The sequence below is a fragment of the Eriocheir sinensis genome, chromosome 18 (assembly GCF_024679095.1).
Source record: "Eriocheir sinensis breed Jianghai 21 chromosome 18, ASM2467909v1, whole genome shotgun sequence".
In the NCBI taxonomy this organism is placed as follows: Eukaryota; Metazoa; Arthropoda; class Malacostraca; order Decapoda; family Varunidae; genus Eriocheir; species Eriocheir sinensis.
This window is the reverse complement of record NC_066526.1, coordinates 7271794-7288084: the sequence shown is the minus strand read 5'-3', so window position 1 is coordinate 7288084 and position 16291 is coordinate 7271794. Positions and strand designations below refer to the sequence as shown.

The 16291-nt window shown below is 42.6% G+C and overlaps 2 protein-coding genes across 7 annotated transcripts in view; one reads left to right on the top strand and one right to left on the bottom strand.

Annotated features, from left to right (window-relative positions):
- Positions 1-270: 270 nt before the first annotated feature.
- Positions 271-8677, bottom strand: LOC127000266 (MICOS complex subunit MIC13-like). The gene is made up of 3 exons (XM_050863719.1): positions 8507-8677; positions 1519-1660; positions 271-648 (listed from the first exon to the last, which is right to left on the bottom strand). The coding sequence occupies exons 1-3, from the start codon at positions 8530-8532 to the stop codon at positions 373-375; spliced, it is 444 nt and encodes a 147-aa protein (XP_050719676.1). The 5' UTR covers positions 8533-8677; the 3' UTR covers positions 271-372.
- Positions 8678-13399: 4722 nt separating this feature from the next.
- LOC127000264 (FERM domain-containing protein 3-like) overlaps positions 13400-16291 on the top strand; it is a 78930-nt gene continuing 76038 nt past the window's right edge. For 2 of the 6 annotated variants that reach the window (XM_050863714.1, XM_050863713.1), the window contains exon 1: positions 13400-13642. In XM_050863714.1, the coding sequence (XP_050719671.1) occupies positions 13547-13642 (96 nt within the window). In that variant the 5' untranslated portion in view covers positions 13400-13546. The remainder of the gene's footprint in view (positions 13643-16291) is intronic. The other 4 variants (XM_050863715.1, XM_050863718.1, XM_050863716.1 and 1 more) reach the window with 4 other exon arrangements.

Here is a 16291-nt window from a genome sequence, read left to right as displayed (position 1 = left end):
AAGTTCGAGTATTGAGTCTCCACTGTGTGTGTGTGTGTGTGTGTGTGTGTGTGTGTATATATATATATATATATATATATATATATATATATATATATATATATATATATATATATATATATATATATATATATATATATATATATATATATATTTATTTATTGGCTATTGGTGACTTGATATCAGACTAATTTGCCACTATACATGGTTTCTTGTCTTTGTGTTTAGGATCACTTGAAAATAATGATGAGAAAATTGAAGAAAGCAAAATTCTGTTTAGAACATAACTTTAATATATACACTTTAAAATAACATTATGAAATGATTGAATGCAAAACACAAGACCATATATTATCAATAATCTTGCTACTATTATGTTTCTTCTGTGGTTTTCTCCTGGGCTGCAGGGGCTTCTGGGGCTGGTGGTGGTGCAGCTGCCTCAGGTACAGCTTTGCTCTCCTCAGCCTTCCCTGTTTGTTCTTGTTTACCATCAGCAGGTGGAGATGATGCAAAGTCCACTACATAATCTTTTAAGTTAACAACCTTGGATGGCAAGTTTGCTATGAAATCAAATGTATAAAAGACACCAGTGTTCCAGTAGCTGCGGAAGTTGATGTTGACATCTTCCTTTTTTGGCAGCTTTAAGTACTGAAAGACAAAGGAATTCATCGTTCATGGACATTTTACAAGCATACCTTATTGGCTCATACTTTTGTTTTGAAAGTACATATACAACAGTAAGTTGATTCCATTACTTTTACTTGAAGTCAAAGATGTTGATCCTATTCATAAACAATTTAGAGGTATTCCTTATCTATTCATACCTTTGTTTTGAAAATGTACATACAGATTAAAGAAACTTTCATTACAATCATGCTAAATATATTTTGCACTAATGTGAGTGCAGTTTTAATGTAATAGTGCTCATAAAGAACAAAACAAAACACAAATTACTTATTACAGTACAATGATTACAATTATAATGCACATAAAATTTTGTTTTCCAACATTATCTGATGTCCTGAGAATTCACTAAGGAACTTTCCCTTGTAAATGAGACATTGTTAAATAATTCCCAGTCAATCACATTATTGGGACTTGGAGAACATTGAATTTTGAGGGTGGGGACAACACAAGAGGGAGGAAAATTACTGTTGAATAACTGAAAAAAAAAATGAAGCACATGCCTATAATATAAAGTATAGATAACTATAAAAAATATATATATATGCTCCACAGTAAGAACCTGTTAAAATACCTAGCAAGTATGACAATAAATAAAACTGCCCAACAATGAACCAATATTGACCAATTCTGAAACTTGATAGGTGACACAAATATTAATTGTTTGCAGTGACTGCAGCAGTAATTAGCAAGGTTAGGAAAATCTGCACATAAGTGAATTACTTACTACTTAACTTGAGTTTGGTTGTGAGGTTCCCATCCTCATGTGGTTATTTAGTCTTTGAATTATCTACAGGTTAGATCACACATAACTTAAAGAGTACTATGTCTTACCTTTTCTGACACACTCTTAGTCCCAGGCATGATATCAAAGAGCCTGTCATACGCTGCCGTGGCTTGGTGGCTGCTGCCCCATATCCCCTGGTCCACGGTGAGGTAAACTACACCACCACCAATGCCAACCTTGGTGGCAAACCTGAAATGGAGATTTTGTGAGTTTAGCTACAAAACTTTGACCACTTTAAATCTCCAATTTCCCTCAGGATCTCCCAGGTCTGGGCTGGTCAATAGGCTTAATTGAGTACCTGGGAAATCATGGGGAAGTTAAACTGTGGCAACCCAGATGTTACTCTTGCAATGTGTCCCAGGGTAATGGGTTCTTGCCACCGCAGGCTTAACAGCCAATGAGAGAGATAAGCACTGAGGCAACATGCAGCATAAGAGTCCCCCCCCACTTTAACTTAATTTTATTAGGAAAAAATCTCTCTTGAAAGAGTTTGTCAAAGGAATAAGAAAATAAAGTAGAAGAAAGACTGTTCTTGAATAGTTAGGTGTCCATTTCTAGAAATTAATATTTTACTGAGTGCTGATAAAATCCTCCAGGATGGACAGCTCTACCTGGGTATCAGAATAGATATAATAAAACAACCCTTCATTAGTGTCAAGATAGTTCATATCACTGAAAGAATTGCAGAACTCTGCATTAACCCTTAACCCTTTCAGTGCTAAGCGCTCGCAACGAGACTATCCCCTCAGGCGCGCTCGGGCACCCCAGCGGGGGAAGGGGATCTCTTTTAACCACTATATCTCAAAAAATATTCCTCACAGTTACAAAACAAAAACACCATTGGAAAGAGGAGGCCAAGATCTACAAGATTTGGTTATGTAAGCCTCTCATGCGAATGTACAGGCACATTCAGGGGGTGTTTTTTGCTGTGAGTGCGACTGGCGCTCGCAGCGAGCTTTTAGCACCACCAGCAAGTGACACTAGTGCTCGCTCTTTTAACCTCTGTATCTCAAAAACTATTCATCACAGCGAAAAAACAAAAACACCATTGGAAAGAGGAGGCCAAGATCTATACGATTCGGTAATGTAAGCCTCTCCTGCGAAAGTACAGGCACGTTCAGGGGGTGTTGCCTGTGAAGACGTACATTTATACGTGTGCGACGGTCAGCCGTAAGGCAACTACTGTAGATCTCTTGATGATGGGGTGCTGGCAGGGCAGTATTCCCAACTGCAAAATTTACAACTATTTGGTCAAAATATCAGTCATGTGATAGGTGAAGCTATGCAAAAATGTTGCTATATTGGTCAACAACATCCACCAATTGCTCGTCCGTAGATATTCCGCGCTGGGCTGACATGATTTTCCACCAAATTTAGTGAAGAACCCACTCAATTGGCAATCCTGTGTTGTGAGAATTGGTGTTGGAACACTCTCATACACGGGAGATTTGAGTGCAGCTGGAGCTCGCAGCGAGCGTTTAGCCATGAAAGGGTTAAACTGCACCAGACATCTCAAGATGCTATGAGTGAGACTGCACCAGACATCTTAAGATGACATGTTTCAAGCTGCATATCAAAAATTCCAGCAATGCCAGGGTAAAATCCAATGAACCTCATGTTGCTACATCATCCCTCTCACCATATTCTATCATGAGATCAACTGGCCTGTAGCAGTCATGGAGGGTTTTAATTTGTCATCAACTTTTGATGCTAGCCAGCCCCCTGGCTCACACGGTCATGGCTGTTGGGGAGGCATTGGAGGTGGTAAAAAGGTTAGTGAAGAGAAAGAAATTACTAGACTGTGTTCAAAGTGACATGATTCAGATTATAATTATACAACCATCAACTTATGCTGGTGTGAGGAAGCTTGATAAGTGTAAATATGCTCTGGTGCTCAAGGTCACAGATGCACTGCCATATGTAAAGTTACCAGTAAACTTAGTAAGTTACTGACACATTCAGAAATTTTTCATTGATTATAGACTGAGCAACCACTCTCAGATGGTCCGCAGTGACATGGAAAACCAAGAAAGTGACAGTGGGGGTAGTATAGGAAAAGACTGAATGAGGGAGGGCTGTCAGCTGGAGTGAGAAAGGAGGACAGGGAGGAAGAGAAGAGAAAGAACAGGAGTAAGCGAAGCAACAGTTACTCCACGAATAATAAGTTGTATAATATTGTTTACACATGACTGGTCTATTATCCTTCCCCTGCCACCCACCCGACTCTCCCGTCACTGGCCCTGCTCCCAAGAACACCTCGTCTCCTCCACCTTCATCCAGCCAGCATTGCCAAGTAAAGTAAAAGTCTTTTTTTTTCCATCGTTTGGTACTCTATATACATGTTTTTCTTGGGTTTTATAAGATTAAAAATTGTTTTCCAGCAAGTTGATTTTTTGTCATTTATTGCGCACCCAGGAGCTGTCCAAAAATCTTAATTGTGCAGTTGCTGGGTTAAAAACTGATGGTAGAGAAAGGAGGCTCCCAAAACAGAAGTCTGCAAAGACTGCTCCGAAACCAACGCCAGAATTGGACGTGGAGCCCAGGGGTGATGAGTCGGAGTCCGGAGTCAATGAGTCAACTACTTTTGCCTGGAGTCAGAGTTAGACTCGGTAAGATATCTCTGACTCCGACTCCATTCCTAACAATTCTCATGTAAAGTACTTGGGTGTACTGCTAGGCCAGTGTTGCCACTTCATAGGGATTTCCCAAAAAATTGTGGGAGAAATAAGCTTTTGTGGGAGCTCTTTTGGGAGGACATTTCAAGGAAGCAATTTGGGGAAAGCTTTTGTAATAATATTGATTAAACATGGATTTTTTCATGGAAATGTTACATTTCAGGGAGGAGTGGAGTGGAGTCAAAGTGATAACCTTAAAATTTCATGGAGTTGGAGTCAGAATTTTTTAAATCTGACTCCACACCCCTGGTGGAACTATCCATGATTAATGGTATATATGTTGCATGACTTCTTTTTTTTCTTTAGATACTGCCTATAGTATCAGTAGGTTTTCTTGAGGGGTCTTTTGGACGAGCCCTGCCCATTAGGGGTGCAGGCAAATTTTATTTATAGAGACTGCCGTGATGAACGACTCTTGCTTGGCCCATGCTGCCCCCCAGTGTTCCACTTGGTCACTAAAGTCAAGGTTGATTGAAGATCTGAGCAGCATGTGGGTAATCTTTCGCCTCTCGTTGATGGTTGAAAATTGTCAGCGTGCACGGGTGGGACTTGAACCTTGGTGATGGGAAGCAACTGAACTATTGCTACAAGGAAATATGGAAGGGAAATGTCTACAACAATAGTACGAGCATGTAAGCCAAAGGGGTGATGTATGGTGAGTGTACTCTTTACCATGCAAATAACACTTGGGGGGGGATTTCAATCCCTCCTTGTTAGGTTAGTTAAGATTTGGGTACCTTGAGATTTCTATGGAAATTATTCTTAAAATTAGAGATTAGGAGGTAAATTTCCCTAAATTTGGGGAAGTCAATATTTCAATCAATTTTTATTCCTCCACCCAAATAACCTGCTTTCCCACCAGATCCCCAAGTTTTGGTAAAATTCTAGTGTTTGCCCATACTCCCCCCTCTCCCCCAAAACAAGCTTGGGGACCTGTGGGAATGCGGTGTTTCGGGTGGGGGACACGAAATCCGCCGCAATCGCATATTTTTTTTAGTAGGGGGGGGGGTTGGAGAAAATTACCCTAGATCTAGGGAAATTCCCTTCATTTAGGAATTTTTTCCTCCCACCACCACTAAGATAAGGGTTTGCGACGAATATACCGTTCCCCATACGGAAACCACGCATTCCCACTGGACCCCAAGCTTGCTTTGGGAGAGAAGCATAGTGAACCCACTAAACGATGCTCACCTTACCGGTCTGGTGTGGCGCCGGCGGCCAGCTGCGTCCACATAAACCACCTACACCACACTCAAAGCCCTCTCGCTATCACCGATTTGAGTAGCTTGCCTCATCACAAGGTTTCTGTCCTGCTAGTAGAGTCCGTGGCACCAAACACGGTGTATCTTCATTGTTTATCACTGACACAAGCAAGACCACTGGCTACTCATGATCCGTCCAGCGCCGCATTCTAGAACCAACTGCGGGTAATGCCATGAGTGTTATCTCGAACCTCCTGCCTGACCTGTTCGAGCACGTGAATCCTGACTAACCGCATTTCGAATCTGTGCTTCACGCATTTGTGATACAAGTAATTGAAGGTAATTGTGGAGATTGACTCCATGCCTCCAAATACAATAATACGCCTCCATATTATAGTTAAGGAACAAAATACATGTCCTTCAACCATAATATGAAGATGCAAGTACTTATAAGTAAAGGAAAAGGGGGAAATCAATTCTTTTAGGTGAGAAGCATATTTAAAGTACTCCAGTGGTTCCCAACCTTTTTTCAGGCGACCCCAATCAATCATGCACCTTTAGACATGACCGCGACCCCACTAGTTTAGTTGTTTATGTGTTATTGTAACATAACACCATGTTTAATATTTTGAAGTCTTGGCAACCCCAGGGTTGAGAAAGGGGGAACTACTTTAACCGAACTTTACATAACCTAACCTTTCGACCCCTTTGTATTATGCCCCCCACATGTATTATGTGCCTGAAAATCGTGTGGCTTTTTTTTTTTTTTTTTTTTTTTTTTTTTTTTTTTTTGTGGCAGGGGAGCATATTTGAACTACTCTAACCGAACTTTACATAACCTAACCTCTTGACCCATTTGCTAACCATCTTGGCCTGTTGGACAGGTAGGCACTCTTCAGGGGCCTGGTGGTCAGCCCAAGCCCGTCATGGCGCAGGCAATTTTTATAGTGGCGCCTGTTATGCGTTCGATCCTGCTTCACGCATTCGTACGTGCTACCAGTAAGTGAATACATAGTCGTATATGACGGTTGCAAGTTTCTTATGACGGGAATTACTTACCATTTAGATGCTTCATTATTACCTTAATACTGTAGCAGCGGGGCTTCGCCCCCTCGATCCCCCTTTGGTATGAGACTGCGTAAAATTGCGTGGATTCCGTACGTGGTAAAAAAATCCCAGAATGTATGGAATTTCCATACATCTAGGTAAATGTAAGGAATATCCCTACATCTAGGGTATTTTTCAACACCCCATAACTCAAAAACTATGTATTTGCGATGCATTTCATGTGTACCGCCGCATTCACCACAGTCTCAAAGGCCCCCTAGCCCGCCGCATTCACCACAGTCTCAAAGGCCCCCTAGCCAATTTTGGTTGCGAGGGGTGAGTATGGGCAAACACTAGAATAATACCCAAGTTTCTTGTGCATAGAGGAGACAAACAAGGGTAAAGATTCGTTTTAGTACCGTGCCAGTATCTCAATATCTACTTTATGAAACATCACTATCTCTTCATATATCTTTTCTACAAACCTTCAACAGTCATGGAAACGCTTTCAAAATACAATTCAAGGCCTTTTTTTTCTCTTGAAAATAGGGGATAATGTTTACGAAAGCGCGTCGCCTCCTCTGGCAGCGGCCGCGACGACGGTGCCGCCACCACAGCCGCAAAATATCTCGCAGAGGGTATAGGGTGGGGGAGCACATTTAAACTACTCCAACTGAACTTTATAAGTATTTCTCACCGCCTGCACCACCACCGCGGCCGTCGCCAGAGCAAACCTGTTATTTTTATTCAAATACCGCGAATATTATCATGGAGCATGAATATAACCTAACCTAACCTTAGCTAACCTTACCTAACCTAACAAAACCCTCTGCGAGCTATTTTGCGGCTGTGGTGGCGGTACCGTCGCCACGGCCGCCACCAGAGGAGGCGACCCACTTTCATAAACATTATCCCCTATTTTCAAGAGTAAAAAAAAAGTCCTTGAATTGGATTTTGAAAGCGTTTCCATGAATGTTAAAGGTTTGTAGAAAAGATATATATATGAAGAGCTAGTGATGTTTCATAAGATAGGTAACGAGATACTGGCATGATAATTTGACTGTTAAAGGTTTGTAGAAAAGATATAGATATAGATATATATATATATATATATATATATATATATATATATATATATATATATATATATATATATATATATAAATATCTATAAGAAGAGCTAGTGATGTTTCATAAGGTAGGTAATGAGATACTGGCATGGTACTAAAACGAATCTTAACCCAAACAAGAGATATGGTATTGTCCTAAACTGCAATTATACCATTAGTTCAAGATTTGGAACCTGAGAAACACATTAACTCGTATGGAGTATGCATCTCATGTGTGGGGGGGCTCCACTCACACAGCTCTTCTGGACAGAGTGGAATCTAAGGCTCTTCGTCTCATCAGCTCTCCTCCTCCTACTGATAGTCTTCTACCTCTAAAATTCCGTCGCGAAGTTGCCTCTCTATCTTCTATCGCTATTTTTACGCTGACTGCTCTTCTGAACTTGCTAATTGCATGCCTCCCCCCCCTCCCGCGGCCCCGCTGCACACGACTTTCTACTCATGTTCATCCCTATACTGTCCAAACCCCTTATGCAAGAGTTAACCAGCATCTTCACTCTTTCATCCCTCACGCTGGTAAACTCTGGAACAATCTTCCTTCATCTGTATTTCCTCCTGCCTACGACTTGAACTCTTTCAAGAGGAGGGTATCAGTACACCTTCCGAAATTGACCTCTTTCGTCCACCTCTTTTGATTATTTTTATAGAAGCAGCGAGTAGCGGTCTTTTTTTATTATTGTTTCCTTTTTTTGTGCCCTTGAGCTTGCTCCTTTGTTGTAAAAAAAAAAAAAAAAAAAAGATTGCCAAAGTTTGGGGTGCCATGCTTATCAGATAGAGGCGGGGCCACTTGGTATCCCAGCCTTGCACCAGAACCCAACGGTGCCGTGGGTACAGAGACGTGAGCCGGGCACTGGACCCTAGGGCTGCGGGGCCACTTGGCACCCTCCCACCAGGCCAGGCTGTGTCGTGACGCCGTGAGCCGGGCACTGGACTCCGGAGCTGTGGGCCCAGCGAACAGCACGACTGGCACGGAGTAATAGTTACCAGGCCGTCTTGAGCAGCTTGGTCATGCTGGGCGGGGTGAGAGCCTCTTCAGGGTATTTTGGGGAAGGCTCGTCACGGCGGCCACTGTTGTTGTTGTGAGCCGAGGCGATGGAGTGGCGAGTTAGCCTTTGCAACGGCGACCCGGACCGGTACAGGTCAAAAGAAGAAGAAGACCAAAACCTCGACAGCTGCCGTTGCAAAGGCAATAGCTCCACATCTACATCTAGTACAGAAATTTTGGATGATGAGAGAAATAAAAAGGAAAGAAAAAGAGGAAAACAACAGACACAAACAGTTCAGTGGTTCAGTTGAAGGTTGGGGAGATAGCCTTTGCAACGGCCTCCCCTTAAATTTACCCTTTTTTTCCAGAACTCGTACGAACTCGTTTCAATTCTTTTTTGTCAATGTGGTCTTCAAATAACAGTTTAGCATTCCAGTTTTCTTTGTATGGTTGTTGGAACAGAGCTTGACTTTTTTTTCCTCTTATGCCACTGTATAGAGAACAATATAAAAGACAGCTATATATAGATAGTTCCAAGTTTTCATGAAGAGCTTCGATCTTTTTTTTTTTTTTTCTTCTTCTCTTGACCTGTAACGCTTTGTATCGCTTCTTAGGTCCTCCTCTCTCTCTTCCACGTCTTCTTTTTCTTCTTCTTCTGACCTGTAGGCTAACACTTTGTATCGCTTCTTAGGTCCTCCTTCTCAATTAATACTTCTGCTTCACACCATGCACTTAGTTACTTCACAGTGCACACTTATACACTTCACCCTAAGCTGATGTGTTTTTCTGCTTTTTTTTCTCTTTTCTTCCTCTGGCATTGCTTTTCTATGCCCTTTTGTTAGGTTTTCACTAAACACTTTGCTTTACACTGCACTTTCACTGTTTGGTTCTTTTTTCCCAACAGCATATGCCAAGAAAAAATTTGTTTAAGGTATTAAATTCACTGCTTCCTCCTTAAATTTAAGCTATATAGTTTTAATGTCATGCCCCGGGAGTTTATTTTCTTCTGCGTGGATCGAAACACACGAGAAATGAATCAAGACAAGGAGAGGGTACCGGCTGCCTGGGATTGAACCCGCAACCAGCGTGACGAGAGTGCCACTCCCTACCGAGTCGTCCAAAGAGGTACCCCACTCGCCAAGTGGGTTATGGGAGGCTCCCTTATCAGGCCTAGTCGCCGCACTACAATAACACGGTACTTATTCCTCCGTCTTCCTTCTCCACTCTGCTATGGCCCTCCGGCCTCTTCCCCAATGATCTCCACTACAGATGCTAATAGCCTTTGCCTCTTGTTTGCAACCCACTGACAAAACATCAAGAAACAGTAACGTTGAACATTTGTGCGTGCGAGTAAACACTGCAAAAGTCAATTTAAATATATCTGTCACTTACAGGCCTCCGGGGCAATCACTCGATGCCGATCTTGAAATGTACAGCGTCTTAAGGCAGTCACTTAATAACAGCGACTCACTGATACTAGGAGAAATCCTCCCCCATATCGACTGGGCGACACTGTCGGGTACAGAAGGTGAGTCCCATAGAATGATCGAATTTTTTGAGGAAAATTATCTAAGCCAAATGGTTTCTGAACCAACTCGACAAAATAACATACTTGACCTTGTTACAGCGACCCAAGATAACCTAGTCAGTAATGTCACGGTAGGAGAACACCTCGGTTCCTGCGATCATAAACTAGTGCGCGTTGACATTAGAGCACAAACATCGGTGACTGAAAATAAAGTAAAGGTGCCCAATTTCAAAAGAGCCAACTTCGTAGAAATCCGACGAAAACTAATAGATATGCAACTATCAGATGACGGCAATGTAGAGGACGCCTGGCTAAGCTTTAAAAATCACTTACTCAGCAGGACACATTTGTCCCCTTGTGCGAGAAGCGAATTAATACCAATACAAGTCCACCTTGGTTTAATAGCGAAATTAAACACTCAGTCAAGGAGAGAAAATTGTTTTACAGGTTAAAGAAAGAACAAAGCACGCCCGAAAACATTAGACTCTACAATGATGCCAGGCGACGAGTAAACAGATTATAGTGCGTCAGGCAAAGCGCTAGCGTAGATATGAAGAAAATATTGCAGCCAACTGTAAAAATAATCCGAAATCCTTCTTCAGTTACATAAACAACAGAAAGGCGATCAGAAATGGAACTGGACCTTTAACAAACAGCGACGGTGCACTAGTGACTGACAGCCAACACGTTGCAAACCTATTAAACAATTACTTTTCCTCGGTGTTCAATACTGACAGTCCTCCCACCACTACCACCAACACCAGTACTAATGTAAATCCCGAGCATGCATTGCCTAACTTTGAAATAAAACCCGATGAAGTCCTTATATAAAGCCCTCAAATCACTTAAAACAAATAAAAGTCCTGGACCTGACAAAGTATAGAGAGCGGTGATGATTCGGACAGTGGGATGGTCCGGCCATAGCACTTATTGTAAAGTGTATGGGAGTGAGTGCCGCGAGATTTTGTGTGAATGTGCAAAACTTTGTTGCCTTGGCCCTCAAAGGGACAACCACGCCCTCAGAGCTGTTATTTTCGATGCAAGTCCTATTTTATGTTTTTTTGCATCTCGTATGTAATATTTTCAGGGTGTATCGTAAGCTCTCACTTCAGAAACGTGCCAATTAGCGAGATGTAAATTATTTCGGTGACGCAGCGATGCACTAAACACGATCACCCAGCTCTCGTGCTGGAAAAGGAGTGTGACCACACATTTGCTTTTTATAGAGTCGTGATGATTCGGACGGTTGATTTTTTCATGATTTTTATTAAATTTATATCAATTTAAACTTTATAGGTGTTGCAACGGTTATAAAAAGGTTACTTTGGTTGATTTATATTCAGATATTATGATTGTTATAATAGAAGGAAGACATAATACCAAAATTTTTGAGATATTTCTTGTAGTTCTCCTGTTATTTTTCTCCCCTCTAAATATTAAGAGGATACTTTTGTCCTTATATAAATGTTTTGTAGAAGATATAATCTTGTTTATTAGCCAATGAAACTTAAGTTATATAAATATTAAGCCGAGTATTATGAGTGTCCGTACCATCCCACCTCCCTTGCCGAACCATCACCACGGGTGGGGATGGTTCGGACGATTTAGAAACTTGTCTTTCATCACGTACTTCTGAAAACTGGAAATAGCTACGAGTGTCATATTAGCAGCCTAAAGAGCCAAATGATGGAGGAACATTTTGAAATCAACAAAATTACACTACTTCTTAAACTTCTTTTTCTAAAAATATTTTTCTAAAAAGTGTCCGAATCATACCGGCTCTCCCTATCCAACTCTGCTGAAAGAAACAAAGAGCGAAATACTCTCCTCCCTCACAGCCGTATTCAATATGTCCTTGCGACAAGGCATCGTCCCTTCAGATTGGAAAAAGGCTAACGTGACACCGATTTTTAAGAAGGGAGACAAAAAAGTACCAGGTAATTACAGGCCCATTAGTCTAACTTCGGTTGTAGGTAAGCTACTTGAGGGCATAATTAGAGACAAAATTGTGAGTTACCTTGAAAGCCACTCGTTAATTGGGGACTCACAACATGGCTTCCGAAACAAAAGATCCTGCCTATCAAACCTATTAACCTTTTATAACGACCTCTTCACTGTTTATGACGTAACCAAATCACTGGACGTAGTCTATCTTGATTTCCAGAAAGCGTTTGATAAAGTCCCGCATCATAAATTACTTTACAAATTAAAGCAAATAGGTATTGACGGTCAAGTAAACCAATGGATCGCGAATTGGTTGAGCAACAGACAACAAAGAGTAGTGATTGACGGATTTAACTCAGAGTGGGCACCGGTCACTAGTGGCGTCCCTCAGGGCTCGGTTCTTGGCCCAGTGCTCTTCATTATTTACATCAACGACGTGGATGTTGGACTCAATAACCGCATTAGTAAATTTGCAGACGACACAAAGATTGGTAACTCGGTTCTCACTGACGAAGACAGGCAAAGCCTCCAAGAGGATTTGCACAAAATTTCAGCTTGGTCTGATAGATGGGAGATGCCCTTTAACGTAGACAAGTGTCAGGTCCTTCAAGTTGGAACGAGGAATAAGAAGTTCGATAACGAAATGCGCGGCGTTAAACTCAAAAGCGTTCAATGCGTCAAGGACTTGGGGGTCAAAATCGCGTCAAACCTCAAATTCTCACAGCAATGCATCGATGCAGTAAATAAAGCGAACAGAATGTTGGGCTTCATTAAAAGAAGCTTTTTATTCAAGAATAAAGATGTAATACTCCCGCTCTACAATAGTTTAGTCAGACCCCACTTGGAATATGCGGTTTTGGTCTCCCCACCATGCAAAGGATATTGCTAAATTAGAAGGTGTTCAGTGTCGGGCAACGAAAATGATCCCTTCCTTGCGCAACAAATCCTACGAAGAAAGGCTTTCTACCCTTAACATGTTATCTCTTGAGAAACGTCGCCTCCGAGGAAAACTGATCGAATGTTTTAAAATACTTAATGGTTTCATGAATGTAGACAGATCAACATTGTTTCTGATCGATGACACTTTGCGCACGAGGAACAATGGCGTAAAACTCAGATGTAGACAAGTAAATTCAGACTGCACCAAATTTTTCTTCACCAACGCTGTAGTGCGAGAATGGAATAAGCTTCCACCATCCGTGGTCCAGTGTAACACGATTTACTCCTTCAAAAATAAGCTCGACCGTCAATTCCTTCAACTTAATATCAACTAGAGTAGAAATGCAACGTGTTGGAGCCTTCTGATTAATGTAAAATCACTTAGGTTTAAGGACAGACCACCAAGTCTGGACCATGGGGTCTGTGTGGTCTGATTTTCTATGTAATTCTATGTAATTCCTCTTCATACCTGTCACATCTACATCAAGGCGTGCCGTTACAAAAGCGAAACTCCCGACCGTCAACTCCACTTGGTGCCCCAGACCCAGAGCCGAGCCTGTGACATCAAGATCAAGAAGGCCGCGTCGTCTGCTAGGGGGCATGACGGAGTGCCTCGCGCCTCAGAAATATGCTTAAGCTCGGCTCTAAGAAGGACCACGGCATAGATTACAAGTGCACGATACGGCTGCTGGACGACAACGAGGTGCTGGAGTGCGAGTTTCAGGTATGTCCGACCGCCGTTGACTGACCTCAGGGGGGCGGGGGTGCCTCGGGCCGGGCTGTCAAGTGTTTTACGTAATTATGGCTCACCGGTAGCAGGTGTGTCCGGTGACGGTGTGTCCGCTATTATTTAGGTCAGGTTTATGTTATGTCTTGTATCAAATTGGTGCTTGTCCCTAAAACCAATGTCACTGGTGGTTGACTTAACAGACCTGACTGATACCTTGTGATTGGTTTAGAGGCAAGGGAGCCAGTGACCATAAGGGGATGCCGCCTCTTCTTTTAAGGATGTCAGCGTGCCTGTCAAAGTTGTTTTTAAAAGCGTGTATGCTGCCACTGTTGATCACCCCTTCTGCCATTTTGTTCCAGGTATTTGCAGCTCTGGAGGAAAAAAATATTCCTCTTATGTAAATGGTGCCTTGGTTTTAGCAGTTTCAGTGTGTGGCTGCTGGTGTGTAGGTGTGTGTGCTTGGGGGCCAGTTTCAGGAAGTCTTCGTGCCCCCCTACCTTGTCGAACGAACCCTTTGACGAATTTAAAGACCTCAATCACGTCTCCCCTGGTCCTTCTTTTCTCCAGTGTGGCGAGGTTTGGTCTGGAGAGCCTGGCGTTACTTACTTGCTCGTCTTCCTTGTCAGAAGTTCTGGTGGAATAACCACGGCCAACTTGAAAGTCCACCGCCTCCACATATTTCTACTTTCTTTTTGTACTGCAGCTGGTCAGTGATACAGTTTGACACTGCACCCCGTGGGCATGGGCTGTGTGGAATAAGAGGCTCGTCCAGTATAGTTTTCAGAAATTCATCGAGCTGCCTTTTCAGTTCATCCCTAGTTATATATTGTCATGTCCCTGATTTCTCCTGGCAAGCAGTGGAAAAGCCTGAGACCAAAGTTATTGAAATATTCAGCCTCAATTGTTTTTAGCTGTCGTGTCACTGAAGTGAGAATTTTCCTGTAGCATGTTCTGCCAAACCTGGGGTGTGTCTGGCTCTTGATAGCCTCCTCTTCATGTATCTTCCAGGTGTATAGGATACAGTATCTCTCGCCTTCTTTGTAAGGAGTACATTCCTAGTTCCTTTAGTTGGTCCCAATAGCCCAACGATTCACTGCCTATCTTTCTGGTGAACACCCTCTGCACCTGCTTCAGCACCTGAATGTCTTTGACTTTGTAGGAGCACCACAGCTGACACACACATTCTACTTAGAGACCACTAAGGACTTCCACAGTGGCATCAAGTACTGTGGATCTCTAGACAAGAAAGTGTGCAGAATCCATCCTGACATAATTTGTTTTGCTGTCTTTGTAATTTTTTGTATATGCTCAGAGAATGAGCAATCCTTGCTCATCCAAACTCCCAGGTCTTTGAGGGAGTTTTTCTCTTTGATGGTGTCTTCCCCTGCATTGTAGATGTTGTCCTGCAGAACTTTATCACTTCCATAACGGATGAGTGCTTGGTTAGAGTCCTTTCAAGTTTACAGTAGAAGGATGTAACTTTCCACAATTTTGAGATTAGTAATTGCCTCGGCACACATCAGATACCCTTGGAAAAAGTTGGAAAGTTTCGCTTAGTCGGCGCAACATCTGTGGTCATATGCCGGAGAGAGACAGAAGGGGAAGGAATTATAGGAGAAGGGAACAGATCTCAGGAGATGGGACACAGCCCCCGATTAATACCTGGTACCCATTCACTGCTGGGTGGACAGGGGCGTAGGGTATCGGAAAAGCCGCCCAAATTTTTCCACTCCGCCCGGGAATCGAACCCGGGCTCTCTCGGTTGTGAGCCGAGTGTGCTAACCACTGCACCACGAAGCCCCCTAGATACCCTTGGACACATGTTGAGTTCAGTAAAAGTAAAATTTAGGGGATATTATATAGCTGCATGTGGCTGCAGTGCTCATCTCCGTCACAATTGTCCTGTGTTGGCTGAGAACCCATTGGGCCAGTGAGACATCCTGGTTACCTCAGTTTACCTTCCCCAGGTTTCCCCAAAACCCATTTACTGACCAGCACAATAGGGAGGATGAACAGTTGGGTGAGTTGCATGCCGACTCCTCGGGCCAGGGTTCAAACCCGGGCCTGCAGACTCTTAGCTAGTCAATTAACCACTGCACCATGGAGGCACATCTGAGTTGGTTAGAAAGTAAAAATCTAATCATAAAATACTGCAAATAGTATCTCCAAATTAACTCTGGCCACTTGCCACGTCTAGGAGGCTCCAGGACTGGATGGTATGTGTAACTGGGTCGTTCAGTTAGCCCTTGCTTTGGCAAACCATTTGGGGGGGAAATGGGCAACATTATATCAGAAAATCCGTTATAGCCAAGGGATCTGAATTTCTTGTATATAATGAACTTTGCTTGTTACATCTGTTGAAAGTTTGCTATTTCCGACCATTTCCCTATAGCTCATTATATTAGATGAAAGGTGAGGCATGAAAGGAAAAGAGCATTGGTGTTTCCAGTCAGGCAAACAGATCTGGACTGACTAGATGTGCACCACCTGGCCTGTTTGGTTTCCACTGCCACTGACCAATGTGCCTGTACATGTTCGGCTAGCCCACCACCAAACCAAACCTTGCACTTACTAGACTGGTTTAGTAAATCCCCTCATATACTGGAACTGGCCAAATAGTTTGTTAAAGCGAAAATTCATTAT

Bases quoted from the DNA above. Each gene is read 5' to 3' on its own strand.
- LOC127000266 (XM_050863719.1), bottom strand. From the start codon at position 8,532: ATGACCAAGCTGCTCAAGACGGCCTG. The intron at 1,661-8,506 runs GTAACTATTACT...TCTCCATTTCAG, and splicing joins AAGCTGCTCAAGACGGCCTG to GTTTGCCACCAAGGTTGGCA. The intron at 649-1,518 runs GTAAGACATAGT...TTTGTCTTTCAG, and splicing joins CTAAGAGTGTGTCAGAAAAG to TACTTAAAGCTGCCAAAAAA.